Source organism: Drosophila erecta, unplaced genomic scaffold (genome assembly GCF_003286155.1).
Source record: "Drosophila erecta strain 14021-0224.00,06,07 unplaced genomic scaffold, DereRS2 tig00000021-arrow-pilon, whole genome shotgun sequence".
Classification (NCBI taxonomy): domain Eukaryota; kingdom Metazoa; phylum Arthropoda; class Insecta; order Diptera; family Drosophilidae; genus Drosophila; species Drosophila erecta.
Genome location: NW_020825198.1, coordinates 23,267,744 through 23,286,242, shown reverse-complemented (window position 1 = coordinate 23,286,242; position 18,499 = coordinate 23,267,744). Strand labels below are relative to the sequence as shown.

The 18,499-nt window shown below is 36.7% G+C and overlaps 1 protein-coding gene across 3 annotated transcripts in view; it reads left to right on the top strand.

The window, feature by feature from the left end:
* Positions 1-18,499, top strand: part of LOC6544493 (acetylcholine receptor subunit alpha-like) — a 76,918-nt gene that overhangs the window by 18,682 nt on the left and 39,737 nt on the right. For 2 of the 3 annotated variants that reach the window (XM_026976448.1, XM_001973762.3), the window contains exon 4: positions 8,425-8,534. In XM_026976448.1, the coding sequence (XP_026832249.1) occupies positions 8,425-8,534 (110 nt within the window). Of the gene's footprint in view, positions 1-8,424; positions 8,535-18,499 lie in introns of those variants that run through there. The other variant, XM_015157432.2, reaches the window with a different exon arrangement.

Below are 18,499 nucleotides of genomic sequence, written 5' to 3'. Positions count from 1 at the left end.
CAACGAGTTCGTAACTGCTGGCCAGCCATTTGACTAGCCGGCAGTTAGCAATGCGGAAAACGACGATATGTTGTCCAAGAGAATGAGAGTTGGGTTGTCAAATAATTATATTTGACAAAAGCGCTGCCTTAAGCGATCCAGAGCTTTCGTTTCTAACCGTTTCTAAGGCGGGTCTTCAAGTTTAACAACTTGTTGAACTTCTCGATCATAGACATTGATGGCTGATAGCCAGCGACTTTATAAAACGACGTGATGAAGTTCTGGTAGTCGAAGTACTTGCCGTCAAATGTCGACGACGATAAGCGCAGAAGCTTGATTGCAGAGGTGTGGCCAAAATTAAGCGTGGATTCATTAATGCCTGTGCTGCTTATACACGTATGTACAGTGGATAAATAACTCCTCTATTTTGAAAAGAGCATTGCGCTGCATCCATCTGGTCTATGGTTTCCTGAGTAGATAAAACAACTTTAAAATATGATTCCAAAATAAACAAACGGCAGGATTGTTCCAAAGGAGATAAATTTAAACCAGGTTCCACCGAATAGCTCATACGCGCAAGGCTTTTTCGAGCACTCGTTCGGTCAGCATTAAGTTTCTCCAGCAAAGACATATTGCAGATGCTTTATTTATTTTTGAATTGGCAATGCCTTGCTTCACAAGGTGTGTAAGTGTTATTAATTAATGCAGTAATGCATTAATTTAATGCAGTGGAAAGTTTTTGCACGGCAAGCTAGGGTGCTACCAAGTTACGGCAAAACGAGGTTATGTAAATTATTGTTAGATGTGTTTCGTATATTTTTATTTGTATACAATTATAATAGAATTTGTGCGGATTTGTATGTTTGTGCGTGGCGATGACCGACGCTTTTGATCTCCAAATATCGACTACCTATTACAGAATAGATCTCTTATCTTTACCCTACGTTCCTCAGCAAAGCTTAGCTCTTCTCTCAAAAGCTCCGATGCGCTTGCATTAAGCTAAGGGCATAAGCAATATGTAAATGACTCCAGTTAACTCCTCCTCTACTAGGATGAAGGCTGTCCTCAGTCTTTTCCAATTATACGGTTGATAATGAACGGGAATCCTGGCGATCCGTGCTTTGTTTGACGTTGGCCTTGGTGGTCTTGTAGTGTCGTTACAATGCGCACATTGGATAGAGTAGTTGGTGTCGGAGAGCTCAATGTATTTTGGTGATTGAGTTGTCGATTTGTTCTCTCAGGTTGCCGCAATCGGATATGTCGTTTATGCCAATAGGATTTAAGAGCTTTCTTTAACGCTTTGTTTAAATTATTATAGAATACAAAAGATATGCACTGCAAGTACGTTGATAGTTAACTATAGTGGTAATATAAAATAGTGTACAACGCTCGTTGATTAAATTTGTTTTTTATTATGATATAGGAATGGGGTGAAGAAAGCCATTAATAACACTAATGGGTTTTTGTTTTTTATTCTGAGTTATTCTTCTGTAAGCTGTGCTTTTTTTTGTAATGTCTATTGCTGTTTTGCTGCTTAATTTTTGAGTCGAAAGGTTCCTGTTACGTGGATTTAAAGTTTTTGAAATCATAAGAGACGGTCGTTCAAGATTTACTTTTAGGCTGTACCTAAGGAGTTCACGATTTTTTATATTGTACTGAAAGTTTGTGGTATTTGTCTAACTTTAACAAATGTTTAGGTGAGTAAACTCTTGGCAAATTGACACTACTAAAGAATAAATGACGGACTTAGACAAAGAAAATAATAATCCTAACGTAAATTATCTTTATGTACTACCCTCCCCTTTATTAAGACACTTGTCCCAATGTCTGCTTCAATTTTTTCTTCTTTGTAGCGTGGGGTAAGTTTATTTCCGATCCGTTTGTTTTGCTTTACAAAGAAAGTTACCCCGACCTGAAAAGTTCTGTCACATCTTGATTTATTAATTCTTCTTAATTGTATTCCCTGTGCTCTGTCAATTTTCTCTGAGATTTCCTCTGCAAATCCTGAGGGCATTGCATGAATAATGTCGATCGGCTTTTTATTAGTGACTAAATGTACTGTTCTGTTGTATTCCACGGTTGCTTGACGTATGAGATTTAACGTATCAACTATGCCTTTTTCTAGTTTTAGGCATCGTGCTATTTCTAACAGTGTGCTGTGGGAACCTTTCCACCTGTCCGTTTGAGGTACTATGATGGGGTGGTGAATTTTGACCTGATTTACTCAGAGTTTATACATGGTTCATTGTCACAAAATATTGTTTTTGAGTTTGGATAGAGGTTCATTAATTGCATTATTGCAGGTTCTATGTTGACTATCATTCTGGAACCTATGGGTTGTACGACTGCAAATTTTGAGAATTTATCTATACAGGTCAGGAAATAACTCCCGTCCGTAGAGAAAATATCAATATGCAATGTCTCGCCGATTTGTGAAGGGATAGGTGTTCTCCCTAGGATTTGTTTTTGCGGATGACGTACGTATTTGGCTTTTTGACAAACCAAGCAGTTACCTATTATACTGACTGCCAGCTGTGACGTTTTTGGGAAAAAATAATCTTGTAGAATATGTTTAACAATTTCCTGCGCTGCCCTGTGCGCTCTGCTGTGTTCAATGGCTACTATTTCTTTTTGTTCCTCTTTGTTATAAACGTCGATCACCAACTTTTTTGTATGTGAGTCTGTTCTGGATGAATGCCAGTATGGGCAATTCGCAGTATATTGCATTCACCATATCCTGTTTCACTACGTCGCGAATTCTGCCTACTAACGATTCCCTATTTACGAATTGTATCACGTGCCTTGACTTGTTACCAAATATAATAAAGGTGCGAGTATTATCCTCTGTGCCTTCTTCTATTATTATTTGATTTCTAAAGCAGTTGACCGGTTTGTCGACTGTTTCAATTGCGTATGAAAGCGATATTTCGCTATGTATCGTTGCCATATCTGACTGGAGGTGTCTTTCTAAAGCGTGGATGGCCTGTCTGGATAGTGCATCTGCGACATGGTTCTCCTTCCCTGGCTTATACAAAATTTTTGGTTTGTGCTCATCTATAAATGCCTTCCACCTTTTAATTTTAGCAATTGTGTTTTTATCTGACACGGCAAACGTTAATGGTTGGTGGTCTGTGTAAATATTCAGATTTTTAGCGCCATACACATAGTCCTTTAATGTTTTTAAAGCCCATACAATGGCTAGAAGCTCTCGTTCATTTGTTGCGAAACCAAGCTCTCTACCTGTTAAGGATCTAGATATCATCGTAATAGGCTTGCAGTTTTGTGATAAAACCGCGCCCAGGACAAGAGCTGAAGCGTCCGTAGTCAAATCAAAAGGCTTTGTGTAGTCTGGGTAGGGTAGCATTACATTTTCGGACACTAAGATATTCTTAAGTTTCTCAAAATGCAGAGCGTTGCTTATCATCTAAAATAATGGGTATCTTTTTAGAACGAGTGGCGGAGACTTTTCCGTTTTCTGCTTTGAGAATGTCATTCAAAGGTCGAGCTATTGAAGCAAAGTCCTTTATAAAGCAGCGGTAATAGCTTGCTAACCCTAAAAAGGATCTAACGTTGAACAAATTAGTGGGTTCTTCATAGTTAAGGATTGCCTCTACTTTTTTAGGATTTGTTGTGATGCCGTCTTTGGATACAATGAATCCCAAATATTCGACACTTTCCTTAAAGAAGTTCGATTTCTCCTTGGACACCCTCATGTTAGCTTCAAGTAGTCTATCTAGTACCCAACAAATATGATTCAGATGGTCCTCAAGTCGCTCAGAAAAAATAATAACGTCATCAACGTAAACAAAAAAAGACTTTCCTATTTGAGGCCTGAGTACGTCATCTATGGCACGTTGAAACATACTGGGTGCGTTTTTGAGGCCAAAGGGAAGTCTACAAAACTCGTATTTTCCATGTGCAACTGAGAAAGCGGTTTTCTCCCTATCATTTTCTGCAAGTAAGATTTGATGAAAGCCTGACTTTAGATCTAATGTTGTAAAAAATCTGGCTTTTCTCAAATTTGATAGGATGAATACAACATTTGGCACCGGGTATTTGTCGTCCACTGTCATTGAGTTTAGCTTCCGAAAGTCTATAACCATCCTCTTTTTGTTATTTCCCTTTTCATCTGTACCCTTTTTGTCGACAACCCAAACCGGATTGTTGTAGGGTGAGCGCGAAGGTCGAATAATTCCGTCTTTTAACAACGCCTTCGTTTCTTTATTTACAAAGTCTGCTACGCCCATGGGATATGGATGAAGTCTTGAGTATACTGGTTGGTCGTCTTCCGTACGTATGGTTGCAATAATATTGGTATTAAATGGCAGCGTCTCTTCTGGGTCTGCAAAGACACCCAATCGGTGTTTTAGCATTATGTGGAATTTTTCGGCTATCTGGTTTGGTACTACGATGTCTTTTATATCAGAGAAATTAACACTATTACATTTTACAAACTTAATTGTTTCGACTGAGTTTCCGATTTTTAATATTATATTTTTCAAGTCCAAAGTTGCATTTAGCAGTGTTAGCGTGTCAAATCCTAATATGGCGTCAAAGCTTGAGAGGTACGGTAGAATGAAGAAGGGAATAGTCTTGTTGAAAAGTTCAACAATGCATCTATGTTTTACCGTGTTGCAACTATGAAGAGACTTAACTGTAAATTCTTTTTGTACCGGCGTTATGTACTTAAGTTCTGTGAGTTGAAGAGCCGGGGTCGATTAAGATTTGACATGGTTTGACTCAACCTCCTGTGCTAGAGCAAGGGCTGTTGGTAAGTCCTTGGCTCCTTTGGCAAACAGGATATCGCTCAATGACTTCTTTGTGCCTGTTATAAATACACGTAACGCGTCAGCCCTATACTTTTCATTGAGTGACATCGCCAAGGGTTTATCGCACGACATTATAGTCTTATTTGTAAGCAGAGTCAATTTTTTCTCGACCTCATCATAAAATTCGGTGAGTGTCATATCACCCTGTCTCAACGTAGACAACTCTTGTTCGATTAGGTAGATGGGCCTTTTGTCAGCGTATGTAAAGTCAAGGCGATTGATTAGTGCCTTAAAATTCAACGGTGTGCTGAACGAAGCTAGCACGTTGTTTGCAGAGTTTTTAATTTTATTTCGGATAATACCAAGGGCTTGATAATATTTTGAACTACCCTCGTATGTTTCATAACCCTTAAAAGCGACATGAGCCGCTTTTCTCCACGACACATATTATGTATCACTTTCGCCCTCAAAGTCTGGCAGCGACTTTATTAAGTCTAGAGATTCATTACACACTACACCTGGTATGATTTCAGCATCTGTGTAAGTTTCAACTTTTGGGGTGTTCACTGTAAATTTTGCTATGCGCTCATTAATCGCTTGTAACTCTTTGTCAAATAATTCTTTTTGACTTGCAAGCGCGCCAGCAACGGCACTTTCTACTATTGCTTTCAGTTGATTCGCTGATAACTCCATTTCACTTGTTTTCTTTTCTGTTTTCGCGTTTCTTTTGCTTGCGGTATCTAATTGGCTAGTCTCTTTTAATATTCTATTCCAACTTGATATTAAGTCGTCTATCTCTTTATCACTGACACTCATCAATGTGTTATTTATAACCTTCAATAACCTTCACGTGTGTATGAACATTTTTATTTTATTTTTTAATAATTAAACAAGGGGCGTTGTACTTACAACTTGAGTGATGATTTAAAATAGTGCTTTTTATATTTTAATCGCTGTTTGAGTAGGTCTCCTTTTGATATCGTGCGTTTGAGATTTAGTTGTCTCCCTTTGACATCGTAGGTTTTAGATTTAGTTGTCTTCTTTGATATCGTGGGTTTTAGATTTAGTTGGGCGCCAATTATTGTTAGATGTGTTTCGTATATTTTTATTTGTATACAATTATAATATAATTTATGCGATCTGCACTTAATGAGGCGAATTTGTATGTTTGTGCGTGGCGATGACCGACGCTTTTGATCTCCAAATATCGACTACCTATTACAGAATAGATCTCTTATCTTTACCCTACGTTCCTCAGCAAAGCTTAGCTCTTGAGACGCTTGAATAAAGCCGGTAGATGCGAAGGTCTGCCACAAGCTGTGTGTAAATGCGCGACCGGCATTCGGCAAACGCGATGCGCGAAATGTGGCACGGAAAAGGTCTTAAATCAAAAAATTAGCTAAAAAAAAGAGACAATTTCATATTGGGAACTCCCCGACTAGCAGATACCCATTAATCAGCTAGGAAGTGCGAACGAGAAATTTCAACGTTATCTGGAATGTCGGTAGAAATTGGGGAAAAAATATATTGGAAAATCAAGTTAAGCATTTTTTAAGTGTAGGCGTGACAATTTTGAGCGGTTTGTGGGCATTAGAGTTGGCGTGGCAATCAGATTTAATGACAATTCAATAGAAATTTACAAGACTAATAATAAATGAGAAAATATCAAAAAAAAAATTTTAAGTGTAGGCGTGGCAGTTTTTTGCGGATTGTGGGCGTTAGATTGCTAGTGGCAATAAGATTTAAACTTGCGGTCCGTCTATGTCCCTTCTGCATGCCTAATCTCAACGGTCTAGCTTTTATAGTTCCTAGGATCTCGACGTTGCCAGATGGCCAGATCGACTCGTCTATTGATCCTGATCAAGAATACCTGTTACGTACTTTTTAACGAATCTAATATACCAATTTACTCTACGAGTAACGGAACATACGTGATGTCTTATTCTGATATAGCTTTTGGCTTTGATCAACATTTTTAAGGTTTGAAACATTAACTTAAAATAAGGGAAAGGTACCATTAACAAATAAATTTCATAAAAATCTTTTACAGAAGGTTTAGTTCGGTTGGGGATACTCCCAATATCACTCCTACATTACAGTTTAAATGAAATATATTAGTTTGGCAAATATCTCCCTTCCGCCTTTTTGTCTGTTGAATTTCGCGGCTATGTACAAAGCGCTACAGAGCTCATATCTGACAATACTATACATAATTTGAAAGGTCTTGACATAACCTACAAAACGACGCTATGCATGATTAGTTTGGATATTGCGTTCAACAGTTATAGACGTGTAAACATGGAGTTCACTAACGCCGAAATTCGCGCTATTTTAAAGTTTTCCTTGGTTAAAGGCAAATCCGCTAGAGAAACGTTCCGTGAGATTAATGGTGTTTTGGGGGATGGTACTCTATCACTTCGAACCGCGGAGGAATGGTTTCGACGATTCAGAGCCGGTGAAAACGACACCATGGATAAGCCAGCCGGCGGAAGACCTGTGACGACAAATACCGATCAAATCATGGAATACATCGAGTTAGACCGGCATGTGGCATCTCGTGACATCGCCCAGGAGATGGGAGTTAGTCACAAACCATTTTAAACCATCTGCAGAAGGCGGGATACAAAAAAAAGCTTGATGTTTGGGTGCCGCATGATTTGACGCAAAAAAACCTTCTGGACCGAATCAACGCCTGCGATATGCTGCTGAAACGGAACGAACTCGACCCATTCTTGAAGCGGATGGTGACTGGCGACGAAGAAAAGATCACATACGACAATATCAAGCGAAAACGGTCGTGGTCGAAGGCCGGTGAATCGTCCCAAACAGTGGCCAAGCCGGGATTGACGGCCAGGGAGGTTTTGCTGTGTGTTTGGTGGGACTGGAAGGGAATCATCCCCTATGAGCTGCTCCCATATGGCCAGACGCCTAATTCTACCATCTACTGCGAACAACTGGACCGCATGAAGCAGGCGATCGACCAGAAGCGTCCAGAATTGGCCAACAGGAAGGGTGTAGTGTTCCACGAAGACAACGCCAGACCACACACTTCGTTGATGACTCGTCAGAACCCGGACATAGCGCCAAATGATTACCACCTGTTCCTGTCCATGGCGAATGCCCTTGGTGGTGTAAAGTTTAACTCAAAAGAGGCTTGTGAAAAGTGGCTGTCCGAGTTCTTCGCAAATAAGGAGGGGGGCTTCTACGAGGGAGGTATTATGAAGTTGCCGTCTAGATGGAAACAGATTATCGAACAAAACGGCGCATATTTGAACTAAATCCGATCACTGTAACACTTTTTATAAAGCATTGAATAAAGAGCAAAAAAGCGGAAGGGAGATATTTGCCAACCTATTATTATAGTAATTTTTGTTATTTTATATAATGATTACGATATCTCGTTGAAAACAAAATGAAAAAGATTGATTATCAAACAAAAAAAAAATAGCCTCTAGGCTGCTATCTTTGTTATGGTGACCACACTTGCAAAATCAGAAATATATATACCTAATAGGGTCGTGTATACGCTTTCTTCTATCTGTTATACCATCTAACAAGTCTCGTATACCCTTTCAAATTTTTTTATTTTTATCAAAAATAATTTTAAATTATTCACTTCCTTATTTAGTTGAGACCGAGAATTAATAGACATGCATTCTAATTTTCTTTTTGACAGTCATGGTATGATTACAAACTTCGATGGGAACCAAAAGAATATGGTGGAGTTCATATGCTGCATGTTCCTTCAGACCATATATGGAGACCGGATATTGTTCTTTATAATAAGTAAGTAAACAGAAGCCCTTTTTTAAATTAGTATGTCTTTAATAAGTCTTATTACGTCTTAAGTTGATCAGGCTCTATACCCCATATAAGATTCATAATATTTAATAGTTTATTTCTAATATTGAACTGAATACTTCTAGATTTTAAGATTGTTTTTACTGACCGTTATTCTATAATTTTTAGAGAATATATTTGAACAGAAAAAGAATTATACATCTATTGTTAAATGATTAAAATATATTTAAAAAGTATTGTATTTCTTAGATTAAAGAATATAACACAAATAGCGAATAACCGCCACGATCTTGTAAGGTAAAAAACTTTTCAAGACAAATTTACAAATTTATGGCTAAACACTTCCACAATCTAGTAAAAGTCAAATAGTCCTTTCACTATGGTCCGCCAGACGCAGGACACAAATTCAATTACGATCTTTATATGTTATTAAATGCAATTCAAATACATTTTAGAATAAATTATTTGGCATGATTAGGGAGATTTTTCTATATTTAATATATTTATTTAGGCTAAGTTTCATTTCACCTCTTTAATTTGTAAAAAAAATTATTAATAAAAATTTTTTTTAGGTTACCCCCATAATTTTTAGAAAATAATTTTCTGAATTGAACAATTGTTTGCTTTGTCTTATGCCAAGTATATTTTTTGACGGATAATTATTTTAAAGCTACCTACACAGAGAAATTATTTGCTTTTTGGCAACAGTCGAATTAGAAATTGTAATAAGTATACTTGATACGCTAAAAGTATAAGTGTACAAAATTTTATATTCTTCATCAGGATCACTAGCCGAAACGATCTGACCATGCCCGTCTACCCGTGTGAACACTGTGGTCTTGGGGACCACAATAGCTAGAAAATTAGGATTAAAATTCAGCTTGAAGATAGTATAAACGTAGACGATTTGCACGTTGGTTTCAGAAGTTTTTCATGACCTCTCTCACTCTAACAAAAAGCCCAATACTGCCACGCCGTCTCTTTTAAAAAATGTTTTGAAGTTTTTATACCCGTTAACTGTAGAGTATCACGGTTTTCTATGTAAAAGTATGTAACAAGCAGAAAGAAGCGTCTCCGACCATATAAAGTATATATTCTTGATCATGATCAATAGCCGAGTCGATCTGGTCATGTATGAACGTCGAGATCTCAGGTACTAGAAAGGCTAGAAAGCTGAGATTAGGCATGCAGATTCCAGAGACATAAACATAAAAAGCGCAAGCTTGTTTCCAAATGTTGCCACGCTCACAAATCGCCCAAAACTGTCACGCCCACACTTTTAATAATGTGATATTTTTCCATTTTTATATATATTTTGTAAATTTCTATAGTTTCTATTTGCTACGCCCACTCTAACGCCCACAAACCGCCTATACAGTGACGCCCACTTTTAAAAAATTGTTTATTTATATATAGCATTCTCTTTTATTTTTCTAGCTCTATGAAATGAAATAAAATTCATGCATGAGATCAAGAGACAAAAAAATTATTTTCTAACATCGGAGTATTGTAATATCTAAAATTAAGGACGATTTTCTATTTAAAAAAAAAAAAGTGCTGAAAATTTAAGGCAACGCACCCTAAAATCAAGGGCACGCACCAGTAAGACAACGCGCCATGAAAACTTTTTCTTTCCCAATTTAAGTTCGATTTTATAAAAATTACGGGCGACTCTTTCATTGGCACTTAAAATCAAGTCCATAATTTGATCCTCTTCTTTTCTAAATCGACGGCTAAATTGCCTTAAAACTAAGGACATTGGACAAATACAAATCGCGAATTTTTCTTAGTGCATTAATCGTTGTGACGACAAGTAAATTACAACCGACATGGAGGATCTCTTGAAAGAAATGGGATCAGGAGTCAGGATTATTAGCCGAGTCGATCTGGTCTGTCCGTCCGTCCGTCTGTCCGTATGAACGCCTCGATCTCAGGAACTACAAAAGCTAGAAGATTAGATTAAGCATGCATGAGAAAAAACGTTTTGCCACGCCCACTCCTACGCCCACAAACCGCCCAATACTGTCACGCCAACACTTTTAAAAAATGTTGTGATATTTTTTCACTTTTTTAATATCTTGTAAATGTCTATAGGTTTGCCAGAAAACTTTGCCACACCCACTCTAACGCCCACAAACCGCATAAAACTCTCACGCCTACACTTTTAAAAAATTTTTAAGTTTTTTTCATTTTAATATTTTTTTCTCGTTTGCTGAGTAACGGGTATCTGACTATACATTTTATCTTGTCTTAATTTCTTTTCACCTTCGAAAAGAGACGGGGCATGTCAACAAAAAAATATAAAACAATATTTATTAAAAACTAGCATAAAATGTAATATATTGCGATGTGTGAAGGAAGAAAGAAAGTTAATAAATTCAGAGAACTAGTTTTTTAAGAGATGAAAAAGATTTTAAAGATTTAATCGATGCCCCGGATAGCAAAAGTACTAAACATCTAAAATACAAGTAAGCCGACTATTTATGTTGAATACTTTAAAGACAATGAATACCATCCGTGGCGAAGCATAGGAAACGAATAAATGCTGATTAAACATAAATTTAATAATATTACAGCTGCCCATGCAAGTCATGAAGCAGCGATTACAAATTTTGTGAATGTCAACTTTTACTAATGATCCTAATGATCCAAATGACATTTAACAGCAAACTCAACCATTTTATAAAAAATAATATATATATTATGTGTTTCCCTGGGTTGTCCCATGCCGCAGTCCGATGGGAAGGGGTGATGACGTAGTGCCGAAGTGGTCGGCTCCGCGGAGATCTTCCATCCTGGTGGTGCGCAAACGTTTTGGGTTCTGAATAAGTTTAGTGTATGTTGGGAGAACTTTCTCCGTTACTGTCTGCCTTTAAGGCTAGACAACCAATATAAAAAGTACAGCCTTCGCTGGAGTAGGTTCCTCAAGCAAGTTCTCTTAATTATAATTGAAATCAAACTGAAACTTATTCTACTTTACTCACGCTAATCGCGGACGGCAAGCCGACCGCTCGTCTGGCAAAAACAGCATTTCTCCCCATACTGGGAAAATCAATGGAAACCAGGCACGGCCCCTAAAGGCGTTTATGCTGAATCTGCATATAAAAATACTAGGGGAACAACCCCAGACAGGAACTCTACTTAGGTTTACTCATTAGTAGTTAACATAGTGTTAAGTTATGTACCGAGATACCCTTTATCCTATTTATCAATAACGTCAGTCCAAATCAATACGGCATACAACACACAACCACTTAGACATAAATCTTGTTGATGCTTTCTATCGACGGTATACTAGTTAAACATTCCACAATTTTAAACTTTTAAGCAAAGGGTCCAGCCTGTGAGCCCATTCGTCAGCATAAAAGTTTTGTCCATCACAAATTAATTAAAGAGAAGGTGCAGCCTGCAAACACAATCATCAGAACACAATTGTGGCCAATCAAACTCTTCTAATCAAACTGCTCATGTCGCTGTCACTCTAAAAGCCTTGCTTATAAGAATAATGCAAATTTGTAAAATCAGTTTTACATTGGAGTTCTAACCATAACCCTTTTACTATATCCTGAAGAAAAAACGTTATTATTGCACCCGGTAGGGTACAAGTAATACCTTTGCGAGAAACTACCTAAGAAAGATGAACAAATCACCAAAAAAATTTAAAAACTGTTGTTAACTAACTACGTTACAAAAATCACATATGAGGATTTCTATTGGCTAATATCCAAGACGTATCCATTAATCATTTCTTTCAGTAATTACTTATTTCTTATTTGACTCTCTTTAGTTAACGAATTAGTCTACAATTACCTTACAACATCAGAAGCAGAATCAAATATACCACTCTGGTAGGAACTGAGACTAAATATAAAAACAGCAAGTAGAATGTAGTAAGCTAAGTTTAGGCAATAATCCATTAAATTTCGGAAAACTACTAGTCAAAACATTTTCCCGTCCTAATAGACAATGCAGTAATAACAACAGAAATCATAGAACGTATCAAAACAAGCAAGGACAGGTTAGCCCGAGCCTCAGAGTACTAGTATTTACCAAATACGTGCCCGATCTAAGATCATATCAGCAACATAATCCGAGCTAATGGATACAATCGAAAACACCCCAGTATTTATATAAGTATTAGTATTACAAATATATTTTTATCTAAACAAACTTTTTTATAAAATCTTTTTTAAATCAACATGACATTCTTATGGGAAGAAAAATTCTAAAAGATGCTTTAGTCCAAATTGATTTTATAAAAAACTATAAAATTATTATACCAGTAACTCGTAGAGTAATGTCCGTCTGTGCGTTTGAACGCCTTGATCTCAGGAACTAAGAAAAGCAAGAATATTAAGATTAAGCAGAGACATAAACAAAATTGCAACTTTATTTCCAAATTTTCCTACGCCCACTCTAGCCCCCACAAACACAGCAGCAATTAAAATTAAAAGTAATAATAACTTATGCCCTCTGTCTTATTGACATAGGCTCAAGCATAGATTTAATAAACTAATCATTTTATAATAACCAATCAAAATGAAATATATTTAAAAATTCAAGCAATTGGAGAATAATCTTAACATTGAATAAATACATACATATGTCTGATATGTCTGTTGCCAGAAGTTCTAGGATGGATTGTTATTATTATTTATTGGTTTTTTTTTTTTATGGATTAATTCTTGAAGTCTAGTGTATGTTAGTTGAGGGTGAAGGCGGGATCATTATTAGGCTCTCTCTTGCTCTTTTCGAATTCGTCCCGCCTTCACCAACCTTCGTTAAGCTCTAAGTATGATTATATGGAAGTATAAGTCAAGAAATTTTAAATCGTCAAGCGTACACGCATTCCTTTCGTCGCCGCCGAAAAATTTCATTATTTTGCCACCAAAGTTTTTTTTAATAAACTAATTATGAATTGCAATATCTTTATGTTTATATTGGTATAAGTATTACAAAAATATTTTTATCTTAACAAACATTTTTAATAAAATCTTTTTTGAACTAACATGACATTCTTATAGGAAGAAAAAATCTAAAAGAAGTTTTAGTCTAAATAGATTTTATAAAAAAACTATAAAATTATTCATTATTAAATTATTATAAAGTCCCTCTAGGAAATATAACTGAAAAATGTAATCAAATCTTTTTGAACAAAGAAATAATTTATGTTTTGCAAACTACAGTAGAATAGGGTAATGCGACTTTCAAGGGGCCGACGATTTTACGTCTCCGTACGAGTTTCCGTCGCAATAACCAAATTCTACTGTATATAAGCCGACAATAATATTAGAGGCCATTATTTAAATAACGAAGACAAATTTGAACCATGTAGCTATGGAAATACCCATATCTATAACAAATTAAAGAAATTATAAAACAAGGTATTCTCAAAAAATTAAAATTTCCATATAGTACCGTCCGAGGTTGAGTAAACACACATTCGCTCCGCTTTCTTGCGCGAGTAAGCGGACTACCTCCGCCTGTCACTCGACTGGCTCACGAAGCTCGAGGAAGTAGCGTCACGAAGACGGTGACATCAGATCTGTACAAGTATGCACATACGACTCGACTCATCCCAGTCTAACTTGTTGAACCAAAGTTTCTCCACTAGGATTTTTCCTCTGATTACGACAGGACCTAACAAGGGGCTTAAGCAGATTTGATGTCACCTATAATATTTTCCGTTGTGTCGCTCTTAAAGCCATGTGAGTTGTTAGGCAACCACTATATTCTTACCGAATATTTTGTGGACTTTGAATCCTGAATAAATATGGATTTGACTATGCTCTCAGTTGCCGTGATTTTGAAAACTACTTTGTCAGTGGGCAGTTCCGTTTGCTGCGGTTTGTTGTGAGTTGAAATTAAAATCCGCTTTATTTACCATTACTAAGCGACACATTTTCTTAACATCGGTTGTCTTAACTACAAATGGAAGCGGAATAGAATGGAGCGAAAAATCATCTTGAATAGTTTATCCATCCATATGTCATTTAGGAGATATAATATTTCGTTTTATAAGAGAGTTGAAACACGAAGGATAACTGGTTAGACGTGGTAGGCCTAGGAGCAGATTGATGGGCATGACATTATGTGGAGTTAAAGAAATGATATTATCTATAGAAGAGACATGGAACCTTCCCCCCTTTCGGGACGTAACGGGACGTAACGTACTACCATTATTAGCGACATCACAACTGTTTGCACTTTCATCTTGAATTGGACACGCCAATACCAAGAAAGTCTCTATTCGGATGGAAGCAGTAAGCCTCGTTTATAAAATTAGTTTAGGGAAACGTAGTCTAAAAGTGTTCGGTCGAATACATACATCCGCTGTTTGTTCGGATACTAACAATTTACGTAGCTATATAGATAGCCCTGTCCGAAGTGGTGAAAACACTAAACTATTATCAGAAAGCGTGTACCTATGCATTAAAACGTGATGCGTGCGTCCACAAGCCCGACATTTTGTACTCTTTCATTTATATACAACGCCCTTAAATAGGGCGTGTATGTAGGGCCCATGATACATAAGAGAGCAGATTTGACAAATTCGCATCTTTGACAAAAGACCATCTTTGTAGATCTTCACTAGAAGATGGGGGTTGAAGAGCACTAATACGAGCTTCGATATGTTGCTTACTTAATTTAATTTAGTATAATTTATCTTGCTTAGGCTTCGATGAGTCCACTGTGGATAAATGCTGACATCGACGAATTAAAATTTCTTCAAAATTAGACTAGCGGCAAAGTTCTATATTCGAGCTGTTTCTTCCATTTTTGACTGGCTCTGTTCACGACGAAATAATTTTGCATTGCATTGCACAAGCAGCCGTAAATCAATGACACAATCTATTCTAATTATTGCTATATTTTTTGAATAGCTAACAAAGTATAAATAAAAATAAGGCTTTCGTTATCAAACCCCTTTTTAAGGCTAGACATAGCTTTTAAAAAATTCCTCTCTGTAATTTGATAAGTTAAGCCAAAGTGAAGCCGAAGAGACTAGAAATTAAAGTGGGATTTGAACTAGGCGGCAAACTCTTTCTTCGCAGCAAACTCGAAGTGGTTTAAGCTATATGGAAACTCATATTCAGATCGCCATTTAAAATGCCAAGTGCTCGATACTTGGTAGACCGCCGATGCTTGTGCAAGAAGTAGAGTAGTAGAGTAATTGTGAATGGTTCCCAGAGAAATGAACAAGTAAGGAGAACAAGTACTTAAAAAAGGGCTTGGTAAGCCGGAATAAATACACTTTATGTTTGAACGTATCCTAATAAAATATTGTATGCTATATTAATAAATTCCTACATTAGAATACTCAATTCGAAAACTCGAATGTTTTCGTCTTTATGAACGAGAAATTCGAAAAGAGTGATAAAATTTTTAAATATGATAAGGCCAATGTCTGAAGAAGAACACGATGATGATTTTTGTAATCGCTTTCTGAGATGAAGGCCGAGAAAAGTAACATTAGCCCTGGTCACTCTCAAAAGATCTTCCAATTCTTCTCTAAATTCATCGACATCATCAAGTCTGTTCTTGGGTTTCCAAATCTGTTCTTACATTTCCAATGTCTTTTAATTCCTCCTCCTGAATCAAAATCAAAGCCAGACGATCTTGTACAAAAATATTGCAATTTATATATATGTCGGAAAGGTCTGGCAACGCAGAATGACTGGCTATACTAGCTAATCTAAAGACGACGAGGAGAAACTAACGCCGTTAGCCTTTAAAAGACGAGAGAGAACGATTTCGGGAGGAGTACTGAAAAGACGTGCAAGAAAGAGAGGGTTTCACGACAAAGAAGTAGAAGATGTGCCGACAAACGACGCTCTCGATAAAAAGCCTTAAACAATACAGAAATCCAAATCATTGGGGACCAATAAAACAGTAATGTATACACATCAATAAAACGTAGAATAATATAACATACATATTTATATATTATAAAATAAAATTTTAAAACGAAGTGACGATAAGTTTATAATAAATTTTAAATAAGTTAAATCATTTTTTCTTAAATCAAAACAAAAAAATTAAAATTTCTTGAAAAAATTATAAAAATTAAAAATTTTGAACAACGAAAATAATATTTCCATAGAAAGTCCAGGTACACAGTATCAAATATTAGTGGTTGCAAGCGACGTCAAAATCCAGTATATCCCTCCGAATACAGGGTATCGCGTCACGCGTCACAATAACAACGCTGCTGATAACAAGCTAAAACGAAAAAGAATTCGCCGCTGAGACGAGACTGCTGTATATAATATATATTATGTAGGAGCTTATGTAGAGGTATAAAGCGGCTTGGATTAACTTCTTAACAGTTGAAATGTGTTATATTTTTTTTGCGGGATTTTGATACAAGGTGGAAGAAAGTAATTGTAACAATTTGGAATTAAACAAAATGGTTAATTTTTTTTTGGCTCGAGACAATAAAACAATACAATTTACTCGTATAGTAAAAGGGTATACTTGATTCGCTGAAAAGTATGTAACAGGCAGAAGGAAGCGTTTCCGACCATATAAATAATATATATTTTTAATCAGGATTAAAAGCCGAGTCGATCTGGCTAAGTTAGTCTGTCTGTTAGGCATGCAGATTCCAAAGTTTGTTGAATGATGTTGCCATACCCACTCTAACGCCCACAAACCTTTCGATAATTTTTCAAAAATGTTACTCCAAAACTTTTGACAAAATTTTATATATTTTTTTTATTTTGTTTAGCATATGGTCGGGGAACTCGATTATAGCATTCTCTTTGGTTTTGTTCTTGTGTGTTACTGGAAATTTAGAATTAAAAAAAAAAAAAGACCGAAAACTGTAGGTAGCTTAATAATTTATTTATATAATATATAATTTATTGCGAAATTCATGACGTTAAACAACAAAATTGCGCAAATATTACTTGGTAAACATCTATAATCGCCGATAGAGGATAGCTCACAATTTTTGGTAAGCCACCATATTTAGGCCAACTGGAAGAACTAATCTGTAATTCTGTAATTCTGTAAGAACGTGTAGGTACAAATATAATTGAATTGAGTATTGATAGTATTGATCCCAGAGGTCTAGAATATGTCTAAAAAGGTTTAATCCCTCTACTGTATCGTTGTTTCATCGGCTTGACCTAGCCGACTCTTCGTTCACTCTTTGTTAAACGGTTCCTTGGAATTGAGACTTTTAATACTCGCCCAAAGCCAGGAGAAAGAACGCCTCAATAAGGCATTACAAAGTTTAAATCCATCGAATTGAAAGAACTCATCGCATCCATTGTCTTGAGGTACCTTGTTAACATAAACACTCACCTTTCCAAGTTGGTTACTTATTATATGCGTTACTCGTAAAGCAAGATTACGTTGAATTCGTTGAATCGTATGTAACAGGCAGAAGGAAACGTTTCCGATCATATAAAGCTTGAGAAAATAAAGGAGTATTTTAATACCATTTACTCGTAGAGTAAAAGGGTATACTACATTCGTCGAAAAGTATGTAACAGGAAGAAGGAAGCGTTTCCGACCATATAAAGTATATATATTATTAATCAGGATCAATAGCTTAGTCTATCTGGCCATGTCCGTTCGTCCTTCCGTCTGTCCGTATGAACGTCTCGATCGCAGGAACTACAAAAATGTTGAGATTAAGCATACAGCTTATTATATGGGGCGATGGGGCAATGCGATGGTTTTTGGCTCTGCGGTCCACAAAAAGGGGTGGGGGAGGTGGCCTCAAGTTCTTTGGAGCTGTTTTGTGGACTCGTTAACATCGTCATTGCCGTCAGTTGCACCTGCACCTGCACCTGTCTGACGTTGCAGTTTCATCCTGTTTCGTCGTGATTCGTCCTGTGCTGAGGACGCGTCAAAGTGCAAATGAGCTCAGCGATGTCTGCTCTGGCTCCCCTTTCCGCCAATCCTCTGCTGAATATGCCAACAGGACGAAGGAGCTG